Source organism: Miniopterus natalensis, chromosome 9, assembly GCF_054644295.1.
Source record: "Miniopterus natalensis isolate mMinNat1 chromosome 9, mMinNat1.hap1, whole genome shotgun sequence".
Taxonomy (NCBI): domain Eukaryota; kingdom Metazoa; phylum Chordata; class Mammalia; order Chiroptera; family Miniopteridae; genus Miniopterus; species Miniopterus natalensis.
Genome location: NC_142089.1, coordinates 63,713,564 through 63,733,947, shown reverse-complemented (window position 1 = coordinate 63,733,947; position 20,384 = coordinate 63,713,564). Strand labels below are relative to the sequence as shown.

The 20,384-nt window shown below is 41.8% G+C and overlaps 1 protein-coding gene across 1 annotated transcript in view; it reads right to left on the bottom strand.

The window, feature by feature from the left end:
- MBOAT1 (membrane bound glycerophospholipid O-acyltransferase 1) overlaps positions 1–20,384 on the bottom strand; it is an 81,218-nt gene that overhangs the window by 18,710 nt on the left and 42,124 nt on the right. The window contains exons 4-8 of the mRNA XM_016216198.2: positions 19,393–19,488; positions 7,028–7,083; positions 4,729–4,783; positions 2,922–3,105; positions 867–1,059 (exon numbers count right to left, since the gene is read on the bottom strand). Coding sequence (XP_016071684.2) covers positions 867–1,059; positions 2,922–3,105; positions 4,729–4,783; positions 7,028–7,083; positions 19,393–19,488 — 584 coding nt within the window. The remainder of the gene's footprint in view (positions 1–866; positions 1,060–2,921; positions 3,106–4,728; positions 4,784–7,027; positions 7,084–19,392; positions 19,489–20,384) is intronic.

Here is a 20,384-nt window from a genome sequence, read left to right as displayed (position 1 = left end):
TAATTCAGTAATTCACTTTAATTTGGGGCTAAAACCTTGGAGCATAAAATGAGAAAAGGGGAGCTTAGTAAGTGCTACACCCTCACTCATGAAATACGGGCTATGCACTAGGATCTGAGTTTAACAATATTCAACATAATACACAGTCACTTTCAGCTCAGGTGTTAAGCTCCCATTCCTGTGTGAAATCATGCAGCTGCTGTGCCTTATCAAAATCCTCTACCATTCCCAGTAAGTAAATAGAAGGGTTTACTGCTCACTTCAGCTAAGCTTTATGCTTTTCCGGTCTAAAATTGTTTGAAAAGAAAAAGAAAACTTAATATTGACTAAGTTACATCACGGGAAGAAAATAAAGTGTGTGAAAACCAAATTAAATTGAACTTTCTACCTTTAAAAAAAAAATCTGTTGACGTCTGCTTCCTTCTAAGCCATAAAACTCAACCAACAATTTCTTTAAAAAGAGTAACCTAAATTAGTATGTGTGTGGGTAAAATTAATGTCTACCCTGTATTATGTACAACCCAGAAAAGTTACAAGAAAGCCAGATCATTCTGGTGTTTTCCCCTAACTGCACTGCACTAAATGGCCATTAGATTGGTGGAAGAAGCAGCTTCCAAGGCTGGACCTCTGTTAGTAACATTGGGTTCAACAGCAACCAGGACGGCTTTTCTCCGTATCACGTACAACTGAGTTTATGACGGTGGGAAAGAGGGGTGCTTCACTGGAAAAGATGGCCCTGGCTCAACTGCTGCTCATTGCGTGTTGGACTTTTTTTTTGGTTAGGTGATCCAAAACGGCATTCTGGCTAAGCCGTTCAAGGAGTATCGTTTTTTCCTCAATCATTTAGGGCCACTCGTCAAACTTACCTAACGTCCAGGCCAAGTAATACTTGGGCTTTGAGGCTTGCATGACCACATATAAGTAGCACAGGCGAGTCAGAAAGTTTGCCTTATGAACAAACCAGTCATCAACCAGGCAGGTGACAGGGAAGGTCTTCGTGAGCGTCAAAAACAAAAGGAGAGACACCAAGGTCATGCACAACTTGTGTATCACAGCTCCCTGAAATTAGGGGGGAGAAAATCAGTGGAGCTAGTCAGGAGACTTCTGTACGAGGAAGACAATTTCGGCAAGGGCGCACAAAGAACAAAGCTGTTCCGGTAGCTGCTCTGGCCCTGTTCCTGAAGGAGTGGCAACAGGCTTTCCTCCTCCTGGCACAAATGGCATGATGCGCGTAGGTGCTCTATTTAGATGCAGAATATGTTCCTCATGCTTGAGGACCAAATGTATCTAAAACGGAAGAAAATTTACCAGCGAATTCTACCAACGAAGGGTAGATGGTTTCATTACCCAAAACATAAGAGAAACATACTAGAGGGAGGCAACCTTCCATCAGAAAGAAATAGCCATTTGCTTCCACTCCTGTAGCCAGCAGAGCCAAGGAAATGGGTCTGAATGGCCAGCAAGGACAGAGCTTAGTTAGGAAGGATTCTGCGTGTGAGTAGATACCCTCGCCAGAATGGGCAGGTAACGGAAAGTTTTAGAAACCTTCCAGGAAGGATAAATGTGGTCTGCTCGGGAGTTAAGATGTACTGACATTTTAAGTTCCTCTGGATGGAGTGATTTTGCCCAGTTTCCCTGGCATTCCAGGGAATGTCATGTAACATCAACACAATTATAGTTCCCAATTTTATAAAAACAGATTACTTTTATCTGTAACATAGGGATAGCAATAGATTTGAATATGTTAACTCCCTCAGAGGGTGGGTTGGGGTTTAAGGGAGTGAATATAAGGTACCGTGAACAGTGCCTGGCTCCCACTTAAAGGCTCACTACGCTTGGCCACTGAGGGGGCAACCAGCTCATGGGTGCCAACCCCTCCCATCAATGTGTCTTTAGCCAAAACGCAATCTCCCCACTTCCTCTGTGCACAAAAATACAAGAGTCTGCTAGGAGGGTGATGTTAATTAAGACTCAATGATATTTTCTGAAATAAAAGCATGTGACACACATAAAAGCTACTGTGACAGGCACTGCCTGGAAACACCTGTGGTCACTTTGATGTCTCATAGCCATGAGGACTTCACTCCTAGATTGTCCCCATAATGAGCTAGAGCTGAGATATTTGACGAACCAGAAAGTGCTGAGGAGCCAACTGTGTCAAAACCGTCTGAAAATTCATGCTCAATTAATAAATCACTTAAAATTTCAAATACGTAACTTTGCCTAGACTTTAACATTTATGAAATATTTAAATTATCATTTCCTCCCTTATCCAATTTTCCCCATTCCTTCAATTAATGACAAATTTCCCTTAAATATAGGATATTTTATCTAAAGTTTAGCATATTTATAAAGTTCATTAAGTTATCCTACTGTAGACTAATTTGAGATTAATAAAATTCATATTAAAATATTTCAAAAAACCATCTTAAACTCAACAAATTCAATAAAACAAAGCTTTGGGCAGTGTAAAACTGGTTTCCCTGGCAACAGGCGAGTACTACAGAAAAACGCACATTTATTCTGGTCCCCACTTCCTTCCCCCCTTTTATGAATATTATCCTTTGGCTGTATATTAATTTCTATTCATAAAGACAAAACACCCATAGATTTGAATATGTTAATTAGTACAGTGCTGAGCACACTGTAGGCACTAAATATTGGCTGGTTGACTCATGGAATGATTGCTTTAATATTCCCAGCCAATGAGCTCCGCTGGGAAATAAACATCTGTTTCTCCAATACAGAGAACTGCAAATAAATACTAATATTGGTATTTTAAACAAGTGGAGGGAAAAGTCAGTGGCCAAACTTTCTGTTAAACTGTTTGGCTTTTAAACAATTATTAGTGAGAGTCAGCCCTGGCAGCAAAACTTGATATTCTGGCCCTCTGGGTAAAATACTTGGCACTAAACACTTACAGTGGGAGAAGGTTCTGGCAGGCTGTGGAAACCTTTTTCCTTCCAGTTCACTTCCAGCAGCTTCATGTGTATATGTCTCCCCTCAATAAAGGCTATATAGTCCTTGAAATTGTTACAAGGTCCAGCTATGACACTCATGAAGTTGAGAAGATAGCTTAAGTATTCCAAAAAAGAGGGTTTTACTCTGTGAAAAAAGAATTGAAAAGTCTTCAGTTTTAAATTTTTCTTTCATATTTGAAAACAAGCAAACCATAAAACCAGTGTTATACTTATAGTTTATTAAACCTAACAGGATCTTTCCTTGTGCTGTTCTAAAAATCTGCCTAAGAGAGAAATCTCATTGAAAGGAAAAGTGAATAAAGTGAGTGCCTCAGACAGGATGCAGCCCTCTGTGGCGCCCTCTGCTGGCCAACAACTACTATAAACACGGAGGGTGGGGTCCAGGGCAAAGGCAACTCAGGCTGGGAAATGCTTTCTCATCAAACTTAGCCATCCACAGGAGAAAATGAAAGTAGTAAACATAAGGCAGCGAGAACCAGAACTACTGTTAGTTAACTGAGATGCTTTCAAATAGGAAAACTCCCTCCCGACTACCAAAATTAATGCAAAACAAATGATGGGTGGGACCAGTTTCCACTTGAAGAAGCCATACAAAACTACCGCTGTAACAGTCTCTTGCCTGCTTTGGCATTCAGGCCCAAGGTCAACAGACAAGGGTCGTGGCAGGAGAAAAATCCTGTAAGGGCCATTCTGTGTAGTGTTTTAATGGCATTTGAAGGGCATGCTCTTCTAACAGGATGGAATTGTGGGGAAAGGCTTCCTAAAATGCCATTAGTGACCGGTCACTGGGGTTATGCCTAGAGCATTTACACTCCCAAAATGCTTAGCAAAGAACTTGACTCATTAGACTCTTCCAATGATTCTCCATTGGTTCTGAGTCCCAAATTCTTAATGAAGAAATGAGGCACTTAATCTCCTTACCACCTGGGACCCTCTCACTTTTCCCAGTTATCTCCTACTACTCTCTAGTAGGGACTCTTGGCCAGGGCTGCACCGCCATTCCCAATATGCTACACCACATGTCATTTCTATTTTCATACTTTGCATAGCCTCCCTCCCTCTCCAACACCCACCTCCTTTGTACTAGCATCAACACTGGCCAAAGTCCACCTTCAACCTTCTTCCTTCCCTCTATCCCCAGCCACCTATTTCTCTCTCCAGCTTTACTTCCTATCTTTTTTCATGCTGGTATTTAATCATACTGATGTGTACTGATAACTGTTTCTTGAGGACCCTGAGACACATGCCCAATAAAAATAATTCTGGAATAGGCAATAGCAACCCCAGTGAAGGAGAATCCTGCAAAACAAACAAAATTACAGATCCATTTACACTTTGGTCCAGCAATCCCACTTCTGGGAATCTATCCTACAGCTCTACCCAAACCCATATGAAATACCTATGGACAGGGTTATTCATCATTACCATTTGCAAAAGCCAGAGACTGGTAAACATCCAAGTGTCAACCAATAGCAGATTCATTAAATAAACAATATTACATCCACATAATGGAGCTCGTTTGCAAATATTTAAAAAATGAAGGTCTCTCCAGGCCAGGTGGCTCAGTTGGCTGGATTAGATTCCGGGTCAGGGCACATACCTAGGTCACAGTGCATATGGGAGGCAACTGATCAATGTTTCTCTCTCTCTGAAATCAATAAAAAACACATCCTCGGGTGAGTATTTAAAAATAGAAGATTTCTAGATACTGACATACAAAGCACTCAAGAAGCCATTGTTAACTTACTTTATGGCAAGTCGATGTTGCTCAGCAGACAAGTCTTCAGCTCTTCGACCTAGTCCTAGGAGAAAGAAAAAAATGAAGAAATGTTTGACATGAAGTAGATAATTAATCTTAAAAGAGGCTTATAAAACTCATTTGAAAAAAGTGATTATTGTTTCATAAATCAAAATTTTCCATTTTTTTAAATGCCCTGGATGAAAACACTACCCATAAGTCCATGTATAAGGAGAGTCTCTACAGGTCCTTATGAGGCGGCAGAAATTCAGGGGTTACTTCAAGTTGATTCCCATGCTATGACACAAATCCCAGAGAACCCTCCACACCTCCTACACTCCTTACCAAGCTGTATATGTGTGTTGCTACATGAGAGAAATAGGCCTGCCTTTGCAGCTACACTAGCATAAATACCTCTCTGATATGCGGGGTGCAGACACCTGGTACAAGCTGAGAGCATGGGTGTGGAATATAATGAGGAAAGAAATAGGGACTTTCCTCTCCCAAAACACAGGAAGCATAACCCTGAATGCAGGGAAAACACAAAAGAATTAATAGGAGGTTGTACTTCTTTTAAAACTCAACCATGCCAGAAAAACTCCCAACCAAATCACACTTGTGCTTCTCATAAAATGTATGTTAACTTTGTGTCAAAGAAACTGAAGGGTCCTCTCATAAGCACTAGGTAGTCAAGTTTAAAACTGTATACTCAGCAAAGACTGACATGGTGACCAATCATAAAGGCAACTCAAAACCATGCCTAAGAGAAGAGAGAGTGGTTCCAGAATTTACTTCTTTCCTCCACACACAAGAAAAAAAGACAAAGGCAAATAAACATTTTTCTGCATGTAAGGGTTGTTCCAGAAAATCAAGTAAACTGAGAATGCTTACAAAAGTAAATTCAGGCAAAAGACTTACATAAAAAACACAAAAAAACACAAGAAGCAAAGTTAAAAAAAACAACAAAAAACACCATACTCTTTTAAGACCTCATCAAATAGTACAAATCTGGCAATCCCAGAAATTAAATTGATTTTAGTTACTGATTTACGTTGCTGACGTTAGTCTCTAACCGCTACCAAGTAGATTTTCAGGTACAAAAATGTTGGCTAACTCAACCTGGTCTGCCCAGGACTTTGTCAGTTTGGGCACAAAAAGTCTCACATCTTGGGAAACCTCTCAGTTCTGGGCAAACCAGGCAGCTGTCACCCTAGAACAGGGGTAGGGAACTTTTTTTCTGCCAAGAGCCATTTGGATATTTATAAGATCATTCAAGGGACATACAAAATTATCAAATTAAAAATTAGCCTGCTATATTTGGTCAAACATTTAATTAACTCATCCCTAATGTGATGGCTGGAACTGCTTCTCTTCGGTGAGGCCTTGGCAGGACCAGACCAAATGATTTCGCAGGCCGTATATGGCCCGAGGGTCGGACAGTCCCCACCCTGCCCTAGAAAGACTCCATCCTTGGTATAAAATTACCTAGTTTGCTACAGAATGACTAAGTCACTAAGTATGAATGAGAAACACACAGGGTCAAAAGGAAATTAGTTTTCAAGCTTTAAGAAAAAACAAGATAGAGGAAACTGTCCATCTTCTCAACCTGTCAGCACATAAAGAAGTTTCAGCCATCGGAAAGCGGTTCCCAGAGAGGTACAAATCCTCAGAATATACTTTTACTAACTGCACCTGGCATCGCTTATGCCCATCTTCCACCCAGTGGAAGTGCCATTTCCTTCCCTGGAACCCTGTTTTTTAAGAATGGAAATCACATTTTCTGGCCATTTTGAGAAAGCACCTCAGTAAAGAAAATGTTCAGTTTTTATACAAACAGAAGACTTTTCTCCCAGCTTTTTCGAGGGTCAGGCTAACATAATTAATAAGATAATTTTCCAAACCAAACAAATAAAAACCTAGCATTAAAAACTGGTTAATCAGTCAATGCTGTTTAACTGTTGATTACCTCATGAGCTTCTCAGGGATTAAACCAAAGAAACACACCATTTTTCTTAACAAATTTGGAAATGAAGGGCAGAGAGCACCATAAGTTAAATTTAAAACACTGTCAAGGTAAACAAAAAGCCCACTGTTCTCAATGCAAATATTTCAGCAAATTGAGGCTACAGATTCAGGAGGGAAATGGTAAATAATAGCTGGGAAAGCTAAAAGCTATGCTTAAAGAGGCTTACACATTTTTGACAAAATATAGCAAGATCGACCAGTACTTGTCTAAACCTGGGACTGTGTACAGAGTATAAAAAATGTCAGGTGGACTCAGAGTGAGGAAGAGTGTTGTTTTTCTCACCATCATGAACTTGGAATGCCAAGGTTGTGATCTTCTGAGTGACAATCATCAGAGGCCTAAAAGGAAGATAGAAAATAATCCAGATTAGCAAAAGTGCCACTGGAGCTTTTATTCTATTTCTCTACATGGTGGTTTTTCACCTTGAAGGTTATTAAATAAAATACAAAAACACTGAATTCAAAATAAGCAATTTTTATTTCCCTTCTGACTCACTTTCAATAAGTAGCTATAACAACACTGAACCAGATCACACTAGCAAGTCCCTCTAGAGCTATGACTCAAAGCGTAAGTTCCAGGACCAGCACCACAGCATGTCCTGGAGCTCGTTGGAAATGCAGAATCCCACACTCAATTCCAGAACCAGAAAACGAGAATCTGTACTTTCTCCAAGGAATCTGAATGCACATGAAAGTGTAAGCAGGACTGGTTCAGGATACCCAATCCAAGGCCCTGGCTCCACCTGGATGAAATACATCCATAGTAATATGTTCTAGTATGCTTTATTCCATCAAAGGCTTTTCTTCCCTGCACACGTAGTAAAAGATACATTTGTAAAATGCAACTACCTATAAATAAAGCATTTAGTAACAAAAAAATGCCCATCTCAATGGAAAAAAAAGCCAACAAATTAAAACTTGCCTAAGAAACGCCACCCATGTCAACAAGGTGCCAAGATAATTCAATGGAAGAAAGCACAGTCCTTCCAACAAATGGTAATGGCACAACTAGATATCCACATAAAAAGAATACAAAAAGTAATTAAAGTGGGTCAAAGATCTAAATGTAAGAGCTAAAATTATAAAACTCTTAGAAGAAAACTCTTAGAAGAAATCTTCATGACCTTAGATTAGGCAATAGTTTCTTAGGTATAACACCAAAAGCACAAGTAACAAAAGAAAAAAATAGATTAAATGGATATAATTAAAACTTTAAAATGTTGTATTTCAAATGACACACACCATCAAAAAAGTGAAAAAGCATTTCATAGAATGCATGAAAATGTGTGAAAATCATATATTGTAAGACTTGTACTAGAATTTATAAAGAACTCCTACAACCCAATAATTAAAAGACAATCCAATTTAAAAATGGCCAAAGGACCTGAATGGCCATTTCTCTAAAAAATATATACAAATGGTGAATAAGCACATGAAGAGACGTTCAAGAGTAATTAGTTATAAGAGAAATGCAAATCAAAACTACAATGAGATACCAAATCTCAAGCAATAAAAAGCAGACAACAGGTGTTAGCCAGGAGGTGGAGAACTGGAACCTTTGTACATTGCTGTGGGAATATCAAAAGGTGCAGCTGCTTTATGAATAGTTGGCAGTATCTCAAAAGGTTAAACAGAGTTACCGTATGACCAAGCAATTCTGCTCCTAGGCATATTCCCACGAGAAATAAAAATATGCCTACACAAAAACTTGTACCCACATGTTCAGAGCAACATTTTTCGTAATAGCCCAAAAGGAAATAACCCAAATGTCCATCAACTGATGAATGGATAAATAAAATATGGTATGAATATTATTCAGCAATAAAAAAGAATAAAGTACTGACATGCTACAACATGGATGGCCCTTGAAAACATGCTAAGTAAGAGAAGCCAGACACAAAAGGCACATATTGTATAATTTCACTTATATGAAATGTCCAAAACAGGCAAATCCAGAGAAATGAAGTAGACTGCTGGTTGCCTAGGCAGGGGGAATTGGGAGAAAATGAAGAGTGATAGCTAATGCACACAGTTTTCTTTTGAGGGTGATGAAAATGTTGTAAAATTAATTGTGATGAATGGCTGCACTCTGTAAATTTACTCTGCAAATACTCTAAAAACCACTGAATTGTATACTTTAAATGGGTGAACTGTGTGGTATATGAATTGTATATCAAAGCTGCAATTTTTAATTTATTTTTATTTTTAAAAAATACTTTATTGATTTAAAGAGAAAGGAAGAGGGAGGGAGAAACACCGATGAGAGAAAACCATCAATCTGCTGCCTCCTGCAAGCCCCCTCCTGGGGATCAAAGCCCCTAACCCGGGCATGTGCCCTGACCAGGAATCGAACCAGCAACCTCCTGGTGCACAGGACAATGCTCAATCCATTGAGCCACACCGGCCAGGCAAGGCTGCAATTTTTTTAAACGCACCTTAGTTTAGTACTTGTAGTAACTTTATTTTTGCCCAACAAGACAAGATAAAATCCCACTGCTCTAACTACCATACTTTCTTTCAAACCTTCTTGGTTTATCCTGGTTTCCTGATCTTCTATGGCTTCTTAATGAATTTGCTGTCTCTGACCCCTATGGGCTGATGCCTCATTTACATGGAACGCCGAGGCTTAGATCAACGTCCGATGGCAGCGTCCTTGGAATGACCCTGGGATGCCACACAGCCTCTGTGCCCTGAGCTCGGGCCAGGCCCAGGTGTGCGGAAGGACGGAATGGACACAAGTGTGACGTACGTGAACTGCACTTAGCCAGTTCTCTCTGAGTCCATTTTCCTCTTTAATTCCTCTCATTCCAATTCCCATTTTCCATCTTTTTAACATAATAAGCATATAATATTTTAAACTATCAATACAAACTAACAAGATAAAGCATTTTCAAGAAAGTACCAACAAATACACTTTGAAATCTTAACACCTACACCCAACCTTATATCTTATTTGCAAAAGCCCAGTGGCCAATGGCCATCGCTTGAAACAAGCTTCTGAAAGTTGTGAATGGGGCTGAGAAGAGAGAGTCCGACTGCGGAAGGGAAGGGCACCCGTGCTCGGCGCCGGGGTGGGCGAGGTGTGGCAAACAAGGAGCCACTGAGGCGGTCATTCGAAGGCAGCAAGATGCACTCACAGTGACACTGATGTGACTACGCTCTTTTATATTGAAAATAATAAGTGCTCTTCCAGAACACTGAGGTTTGGGTCCCAGAAATAAAGGCTACATGGGTGCTTTCTCTAAGATCAAGTTGGTCATTTATAGACCATTATAACTCTGGAGGTCACTACTTGATATTCAGCAAGGCCTCTGACCCCGTGTTTAACCAATGCTGAGAGCTGTTTTTCTTGAAAGGGATTCACTTTCAGCATCACGTTCAAGGCAGTTTCAAATGTGACTTTCAAAGCAGTACAGTTTTCTTTCCAAAATCTTTTTGTCTTTTTCCCCCCTGCAAGATTGAAAGTCCTAGGAATCATTAATAGGACCTAAGCTCCCAGTCTTCTTGCACAAATCCTAGTACAAAAATCTTTAAAATTTAAGGCACACTCTCTGTTGACTATGCAATTTGCAAACCAAGTAAGTTCCTAAATTTGATTTAATTCATTAAAGTATATATATATTTTAAAGGCCTAAAAAATAAACACATCAACAAAGACATAAAATGTCTCAAGGAATTAGCCTACTTTGTCTCTATAGCAATACAGCATTTATTTTCTACTATCTGGGTACAATTTAATGTATTCCATAATTAGACACATGTTCAGCAAGGCATTTGGTAGTCTAATATTCACATACATAGTGGCCATGAGAATGCATCTCTGGTCGCAAAACTGACTGGCTCTAGCTGTGCCCTCTGGTTCTGCCACCTTGTCTGTGTGAAGCCCACAACTCCAGTCCCAGGCAGGCCCCTCCCTGCAAGGTGTGATACTCCTCTATCCTGGGAAATTTTAGCTCAAGGACTTCCCATTGAACTTGCCAAAACTGTCTTAGAACAACAGCACTGCAGCCCAAGACCTCTTTTCCTTCTGTACCCCTCTCATCTCAGGTCAGACATGCCTTTCCATCTGATGGCTCTCCCAGTCATTCAGTGGCCTCCCCATTTTCCCTCCCAGGCATTTCACCCAACAGAGCTCATACTTCTGTTCCTATCTTGGCATCTGCTTCTCAGAGAACCCAGACTAATGCTGAATATCTAGATCAATGTCAATAAATAACAACTATTCACTATGAAATCTGCACCACTGGGTCTATGTAAAAACCATTTTGATGTCCTTGTTCAGAAAAAAAATGTCCCTTTTGGGGGGCGGGGGGAGCAGCAGCTCTGGATCAAATATTGTTACACATCATCTGGACAATACTTTCCACAATATACTGCTTCTGTTTTAAACATCTGAAGAAGTTTCTAGCAACTTAAATAAAAAAACAACTTGCACATGTGATCACTGATAAATAACAGACTGATGACTTCTGAAAAAACAGATCTAAAAATCCTCAAACTAAAACCTGTTCACTAAAAGAAATGAATTTAGAATCCTCCTACATTCTTACTTCTCCACGGGTGTAAGGAAGAGCACCATATGCTCTGCTCAGAGAAAGTCCTCTCTCAACACATTTTCATTGATCAATTTATTTAAACTTATGAGTAGATGAGATGCCAAACTTTGACTGCACCAGTTACTGAGATTGGAGAGTCAAATTCGTGAAGTGACTAAAATAAAATTCAAATACCATCCGCGATGCATTCCAATCAAAACATAGCATAATCTAAGCCATGTTTGTTGGTCTGTGGCTGGAACTCATGCTTTCCTCTTTTTTTTTGCAAAAATGCAAAATCCAGCATCCACGAGCATCTACTACAAACACAGGAAGGACATAAAAAGACCCCTTGATGCAGCCAAAGAACAAGACAATGAGGTCTTAGAACTGGAGCTGCACTCAGATTTTCCACCCCCTGAAGAGATGCCCTGCGCCCTTGGGTTTGTACACACCCGTCAGCCGTGAACCAGGCACCAGGCACTTGAATCCATGGGAACCATCTCACCAATCTGAAATCAAGGTTTGAGTGCAGCATGGTTGAGGTAGGGCCACTTGTTTTTTGTCCCATGAATTCTTTTCACGATTAACAAAGAAAAGCCAAAGAACACCATTTTTTTTCTTCCTGAACTGAAGATTAGTTGAATTTGGATAAGGAAATATAGAAGAAAATGAAAAGAAAACAGGCAGTTGGAGATGTGTTTAGAGTAAAAATAAAGACAGAACAATGCATCCACCTCTCCCTCCCCTTCCCCACACACAAAATCAATGCCTCCTGATACAGGTTTTAGGCAATTTATTAGAAGTGGTACCCACTCATCTATTTCCATTTCCCATATCAACTCCCAATAAAAAATAACCTGTCTTTAAAACCTTAAATAAAACTCAGTTTTGAACAATAGTCCAATAAAACCTACCTGTCTTACCTTAATCTTTGAACCTAAAGTGGTTAAGTTCTCTGTCCTGGTAAAGCTAGGATGGAGCAATGAGATAAAATAGTCATCAAAAGAGCCAACCAGTACACACAGCTGGCTGGCCAACATCAAGCCAGATTTGACATTCAAGGATCTTATCTTCCCCAACAGGTCATTTTAGATGCAAAATTAAGACTACAGACACCATACGACCCAGCAATCCTCCTCCTGGGTATTTACCCAAAAAACCTGAAAATGTTTATTCACAAAGATACAGGCACCTCTATGGTCACTGTAGCATTATTCACAGTGGCCAAGACCTGGAGACAACCCAAGTGTCCTGCGATAGAGGACTGGGTAAAGAAGATGTGGTGCAGGTACACAATGGAACCCTACTCAGCCATAAGAAAGAATGAAATACTGCCATTTGCAACGATGTGGACGGACCCTGAGAATATTATGCTAAGTGCAATTAAGTCCGTTAGAAAATAGCTAAGAACCATATGATGTCACTCATATGTGGGATATAAAGTTGAAGCTCATAGACACAGATGACAGAGTTCGTCACCCTGTTTCCCTCGGAAGAAACTCGATTTGCACCCTTCTGTGAACAACAAACAAGAATCAGCTCACTATCCCAAATTTTGAAGGAACCAACTACCAGCTTTATCACAAGCAATTGTTGAGCTTCCCCCGAAGAACAGTAAATGTTCTAGTTAGTTTATATTTGCATTACTTCTTTGTTTATAGTACAAACCCACATGTAATATTTACATACTAAGAAAGAAAGGAGTCAGGCAAGCAAGAAGTTTGGCACAGTGGGAGAACACAAGGACGGGAAACTTCCAATCAGGGGCAACCTAGGCCTGGACTGCCAGTGGGCACAACAACCAGAGGTGCCAAGACACAATGCAAACTGTGCAACCCACAGCCTGGGCCCAGCAGCTGAAGGGCAGAGGAGGCTCAGGCAGGACCCCCTCATCTCCCTGCTGCTCCTGCCCTGCCTGTACCCCCTGCTCCCCGGATTACTTACTAAAAAGGCTGTTAATGACATTACAGCTTTAGTGGAATGCTCCCAAATGCCTTTCAACTGTGCCAACGTTGTGGAAGAAAACAGGGGACTCCAGGAGTCACAGCAAAGAACGTACACAGCTCCATCGGGCTTCCTAGGGCTGCACCTGAAGGTAGCGGGAACTCCTCTGGACTCAGTTCAGAGTTCACAGTATCTGTTTAGAACCGTCCAGTGCCAATCCGAACAGAATGGGCTTACGCCTTTTCCATTCATCTTTTCAAAGATTTCATCTCTATACTTTGGCACTCAACAACAACAACAAAATCACCAGTTCTCCATTTTAACAGGAACCCACTAAATAAACTTCGTATAACCTAGGAACTCATGTCTTCCAAATTAAATTCCAGGTGACTGTGCTAATTATTGAAAAGCTGGCAGCAGCCTGATGGAGAAACATGAAATAATCAAATACTGAAATCTCTTTGCAAATAATCTTTTTTCCATTACAGAGAACACAATTATTTGCACATACTGGGGCTGGTCAGGTAGAGTGATCAAGATGTCAAAACAGAAGAAAACATTTCCCATGGAACAATAGGGCAAATGACTTCCACCACCAGGAGTGCAGGCAAGTGACACCACTGTTTTGGGTTACAAGAAACATAATAGGGTAATGGGAAACACAAATGGCTATTGTTCTACTTCTGTGGGCTATAGTTCATCATGATATGTATACATAATATGCCTGCAAATATATTTAAATAACACTTAGGGTGTCTCATTATTATAATCATAAAAGAATTAAACAATTATTAAAATAGCCAATAAAGCACCCCCCCACACACAGAATCACTGTCTTAGCATTTTGATCATTTCCTTCCACCGCCTTTTTTCTATGCACGTCCACATTCATAAAAATGACATCTTAACACATGCATTTGTTTTGTGGTTTTTATCTTCCATTATCCTGTGAGCATTTTCCAGTATCACTAAACACTCTTTGAGGACATCATTTTCACTGGATGCATTTTAGTTCCATCACTTAATCATTCACCTCTTGTGGACTATTTAGGACACTTCCAACTTTTCAGTATTACTGACGACAGCTGAACGTGCTTATGAATAAGTCTGATTTCCTTAAGGTAATTCAATTCCTGGGAATTTATCCTATTATAGGATATGAACTTTTTAAAAATTCTTGCTTGAAATTCATGGCTAAATCGCCTATTCAAAAGAGTTGTGCCAGTTTATACTCCCACGAGAAGTGTATAAGAGTTCTCCTTTCATAATGTTTTCAAAAACACATGGGCAACTCACATTGCCAGCATGGTGGAAGAGCAATTGTCTGCCTGAATCTGCCCTGCCCTGCAAAGAAAAGGGGTTCTTGTTGCTGCTTTCCTCAGAAGAAAACCCTTCTGTGAGCAACAAAGAAGAATCAGTTCACAATCACAAACTTAAAAGGAATCAAGCACCAGCCTTATTACAGCCATTGTTGAGCTTCCCACAGAAGAACAGTAAATGCTCTGGCATCTTTAACAGCCCACATTCACCGAGAAAGCACGAGGACATTCACTGCTACCCGTATTGACATAAACTGGATTAGCAGCACTAAGAAAAGTGTACCTTGTGTGCTATCCTCACCATTAACATCAGTCTGGCCCATGAAAACCTGATTACTTTCAGAATGATAACATTTCAAGCACCAGAATAATCTAAAGTACAGCAAGTTTATGTGTTCCTCAAAATTAAAAACATATATTGTTTGACACAAACACTAATCGAATCCAATCCCATTCGATTCATGTCTGTGCTCTTACTCTGCAGGTGTAATAAAGTACGCGAAGCACTTAGGTGTGTACGTGTGATCAAGAGAGAGCAGCTGCCACATCGGGCCGCTTTAAAGAGCCAGGTTCAACTTCAGAGCACTCCTTTACTCCTCACAGAACCCTAAGATTTTTAAACAGAAATGACACTGTTAAATTCCACCGTGAAGGAACACTTGTGGTTGCTTGCGTGCTCACAATGAGAACAAACTGGTGAAGAATCTAACCGACGAGCTGCCATTTAAAGCATCTTGCCCATTCAGGTTGCTCTGCACCTCCCCCTTTATGTTAACTGACATTATCCAAAAGGATGGATCTATGTCAGTGAGGCACTGTGCACATATGGTGGTAGGGAAAGAAAATGCTGCTTAATAATGCCCTATAATCTAAAAGGGGGGGGAGGGGCGTCTGTAATACTTTCAACAATAAAGATAAATTTTTAAAAAATTAAAATTAAAAAAATTTTTTAAATAAAAAAATTTAAAAAGACATACCATCAAGAACTGGATAGTATGGCCGCTCAGTAATTACAGAACTAAACTGAACACAGTTTACAGGTGGAAGACATTCTTTTGTACCCTTTTCCTAACAACAGTCCTTCCTAGTTCAAACGTTCTACAGTTTTGTGGGTAATGCAGAGATTTCTCAGTACAAGGAGCAAACACCACGTGAGGAAACGTATCACGGCCCCGCGACTGGAAGGCAGTGACAGGAACTGGTCCCCATCCTTCCCTGCCGTCAGGCCCCAAACCCACAACGTGTCACAAACACATCAGTGTTTTCCTCTGTTTTTCCTTTTGGTAACTTCCCACAATTCTGATTAGACTAAAATGATGTAACAATCATTCAAGAGTTTGTGGTTTTATGAATAAAACCAGTGAAGGCGTCAGTGTGACAAGAGCAGGGAGAGGTGTGGACAGGAGCAGGGCTCTCACCTGCAGGATCAGGAGGAAGGGACCGCGGTTAGCTCACCTGACATTGTGCGTGCCATCACAAAGCAATGTGTATCCGTTTCCTAGAGCTGCCATAACAGATTACTGCAGACTGGGGGGGGTTAAAACCAGAAACCTTGTCTGGAGTCTGGAAGCTGCAAGTCCGATATCAAGGCACTGGCAGAATCGGTTCCTTCCGGAGGCTGTGAGGGAGAATCTGTCCCGTGCTTCTTCCTAGCTCCTGCTGGCTGAGAGCAGTCCCTGGAGCTCCTGGCTTGTTGCTGCCTCACTTTTAGCTCTGCCTCCATCTCACATGGCCTTCTTCCCCCAGCGTGTCTGTTTCTGCATCTCTCATGGACTGCTTACAGAGACGCCAGTCATAATGAATTCAGGGCCCCCCTTAATCCTCTGGGTCATCTTAACTAGTTACATCTGCAAAGATTCTGTTTCCAAACAGGGACATATACTGAGGTTCTGGTTAGACACGAATTTGGGGAACACTGATCAGCCCAGTACACAATGACATGCTGACATCAACTCCTATACAAACTTGAACTAGATCACCCTACGTTCACTCCAGGCTCGCTGACTCCTGTCTCATAAGTGTGCCTGGCATATAGGGGGCTCTCCATCAGTGTCTGCTGACTGATGAACAAATGAACCTTTCGATGCAGGACCAAAGTCTCTCCCCGGAGTGTATACCTGCTCAATGACGGCATCTCTCTCTTACATAAACCCCACCTACTGGACCATTTCCTCTAACATGGACTGAGAAGGTGAAAGAAAGTAAAGATGCTTGCAAAGCAATCCAAGTACAGGACCCTTAATTTTTATAATCCTTCCCTACATCCGTGCAGCGTGTTCACCCACATTTAATTCAATAGCTATTATATATTCAATTTGCTTTGGTGACTTTCCAAAGGACCTAGCTTAGATTTAGAGAAACCATGTTCTCTCCTTTCATATATAATCCGCTTACACATAAGTACAAACCGCAATAAACTAGTTTTAGAATAAACACAGATGACACCAGATAAACGTACAAATCAACTGATGAAAGCAGAAGAGCCTGTGACTGCCAGCTACAAGCACTCCAGGCACCGGGGTCGCGATGGGTATGATTTACAGGCAATGGACAGCACCAGCCACTGAGAGCCAGGTGCAAGGTCCAAAATGCAGTGAGTGCCTGGCGGAGGAAGGGGAGGGGGGGTAAAAGCGGGCAGTTATCAGGGAAAGCTTTGTAAAACAGTGATCTTTGAACTGGGTTTTGGAGAAAGAAGTAAAAGTTTTCCACATAGACAAGGGTGATAAATATCCTTCTCATCGGCGGAATGAGCAAGGCAGAGGCACCGAGTCATGGACTAACCCAGCGAGCGTGCAGACTGTACACTTCTCAGCACTGCTGCTGTCTGCAGTGCACAACGGCAAATGGAGATGGCAAGAGATGAGGCCCGGCCAGCTCATCACCTGCTTTGTATTCTAGAACCTCACTGGTTGGTTATAAAGAACACAGACTGGAGAAGGGACAGGGTGGAAGAAGAGAGCGCCAGCTGGGGAAACTGCAGACACGTGGGGGCCCAGTGTGGTGGCAGCGGGCATGCACAGCAGTGGATGGAGCCTAGGGACAGCCAGGCTGCTGACCTGACAGGACCTGGTGACACAGGGATGTGGGTGGTAAGGGTCAGGGAGGTGGCTTTCTGGGACCTCCTCAGGCACCGGTCTCACATTTCTGTGCTCCTGCAGAGCTATTTCCTCTCCTGCCTGGCTGTCTCCAAGCCCTGGCACTGTGCCTAGCATACTGGGAACTCAAAAACAGCTGCAGAAAGGAATGAATGAATATACACTTTGTGCCTTAGAAAGAAAACATGATGTAGATGAGAAACAGGTAATAATCTACTTTGGGCTAAAGTCAAATTTTTTTATTCAATACCCCAACCAAATGGCTAGAGGGGCTATTTAACTGAGGCTTCTGGAAAAAAGACTGACAAATACTAGAGTATTTAACTCATTCATTTACTGAACACCTAGTAAGAGCCAGGAAACTCTTCTAAGTATTGCAGGGTGGGGGCATGGTTCTGGGGTGAAACCAAAAAACTGAAGTTTGTTCATTAAACACTAGGGATTGTGGTCACCATTTAAAATTACTTTTAATGCTATAACTTCCCAGCTATGTTATCTTCCTTGTTCCCAGATTTTCCGTATTTTGCTAGCAATACACATCATTAAAAAATAAAGAAGTCTGCAAACGTGTTTCAGAAAAATTGATAAATTGCTCCATAAACTGGGGGAAAGGAGACAGCTCAAAGAGAAATAAGTAAAATCCAGAGGCCTGAGGGTAAGAAGAGCTGGTACACAAAACACCAGGTCTGAGACCACACCACGGTCATGGAGACGTCCATGCAACCATCTGTGTCCCAAAGCAACACCCTATCGCCTTCCTAAGCCTCTTCATGATGGGGTGAGTTAGATGCACAATTTGCAAAGTTCACAGAAATGAGCTGGGAGTTGTAACCCCCTTATTTCACTACCTGTTCTCCAATCATTGATCAAATGAAATGCAGCTCAACCTGAGGGGAGAACTCAGGTTCCCTCCGACCTCGGACTGCCTTTGGGAAACAGAACGGAACTCCTACAGAAGTAACGCGGATAGCACACAATGCACTGTGAGGAATCACTGGGCTTTAGTGTGGGTTCCTCAAGATCCTTGAAAAGTTGGTTACTGAACAAACATCATTGGGGCATAAAATTTTCATTGATCCACCCACGGTCCTCCCAGGTGACCAATTAGGAAAAGGGTGGCCCGCCAGGTAAAGGCCTAGTGACAGACAACATTTTGACAGCTAGTACGGAGACCCCCGCTGCACCGGGCATTACCTTTCTAGTTGCTGCAAGTCTGCTTGATCTGATGGGGAGAGGCCGGGCAGCCAGGGGGCACCCAAGAGGGTAGGGCAGCAGCTATTTATCAGCTAGTATGGAAGAATTTCTGTATTAGTAACTAAGAGAGAGAACACCAACGCTGCATTAAGGGCCTTACAATAGGGGTCCACAAACTTTTACTGTAAAGAGCAAGACAGCAAGTATCGCAGGCTTTGTGGGTCCTACGGTTTCCGTCACAACCACTCAACTCTACTATGGTCGTGTAAAAGCAGCCAGAGACAGTATATAAACAAGTAGGGGCCTGGTTGTGTTCCAACGTGATTACAAAGCCAGGTGGAGGGACAGGTGCTGCCCATGGGCCATCGTCACAACCCCTGCCTTACAACACAGCCGAGCTCACACAGCAATCAAGTCTTCACTCTCAACCTCATCAGCCCGTCTTACCAACTGACCTAACTAGGTGCCCATGATTCTGAGGCGCACGCTTGATCTTTACAGACCCCAAGAGACTGAGTCAAAGCCAGCAGACTGCCCCCAACAAATTAAGATACTGACCCAGAAAAATCCGTAGTGAGAATTCCATAGTGGAAGATGTATATTCTGCTGATGTGGCATATCGTCAGGTATCCCATTGCTACAAAAAAGGAGTATCTGAAACCAAAAAACACATGGGATCAGACTATTATGCACTGCAATAATGCACTCAATCAATTTTCTTTTCTTCCTCTCCCTCACCACCACCCCACCCCACCCCCACTTGCAATGTCACGAAGTTCTGTCTGGTCGATCTACATCCCAGTCCACCTTCCTGCCCACCGCTCTGAGCCCTTCATCTTTCCCCACCTGGACCACCACAGTTCTCAGCTTTGGCAGCATAATGGACTCACCTGAGGAACTATTACAAACCACAGATGTCTGGGCCAGGTATTCAGGTTTAATCAGTACAGCATGCATGTAGCAGGTGTAATTCCAATATGCGGCCAGAGCTGGGAACCACTCACCTGTACAGCCTTGCCCTCAGATTCTCCTCTTCACAAACCATCCCATTTCCACAATAATCTTTGCAAAAAAAAATCATCACCATGTGCCGATCACTCTCTCCATGAAACACTTTGTTCTCCTGGCTTCAATTCTCATTTTCTTCCCACCTCTTTGGTTAATTCTTGCTCAGCATGTCTTCTTCCACCTACTCTGTAGGTGTTAACATTCCTAGTGTTCTGCCCAGGACCCTCCCTGCCCATGCCTGAGACTTCGATTATCATTTATTCCACGTCACCAGCCCATAGTATAAACCAGCAATACGCTCACATACACACCTGTCACTCAGAACGTTCATCGACCTGTGATTATAAAGATACGTGATAATCTGATTAACTACTGTCTCCCTTGCTAGACTGAAAGCTCCAGGAAGGCAAGGATGATCCTGTATGTGTTGTTCACTCCCACCATCCATTCCAACTACACTGGACCGACTGCTCACTTCCACAATTACATCCTGCATTTGCAGGCCAGATATCTTTCTGCAAGCTCCTTCCTCTGCCTCCAAC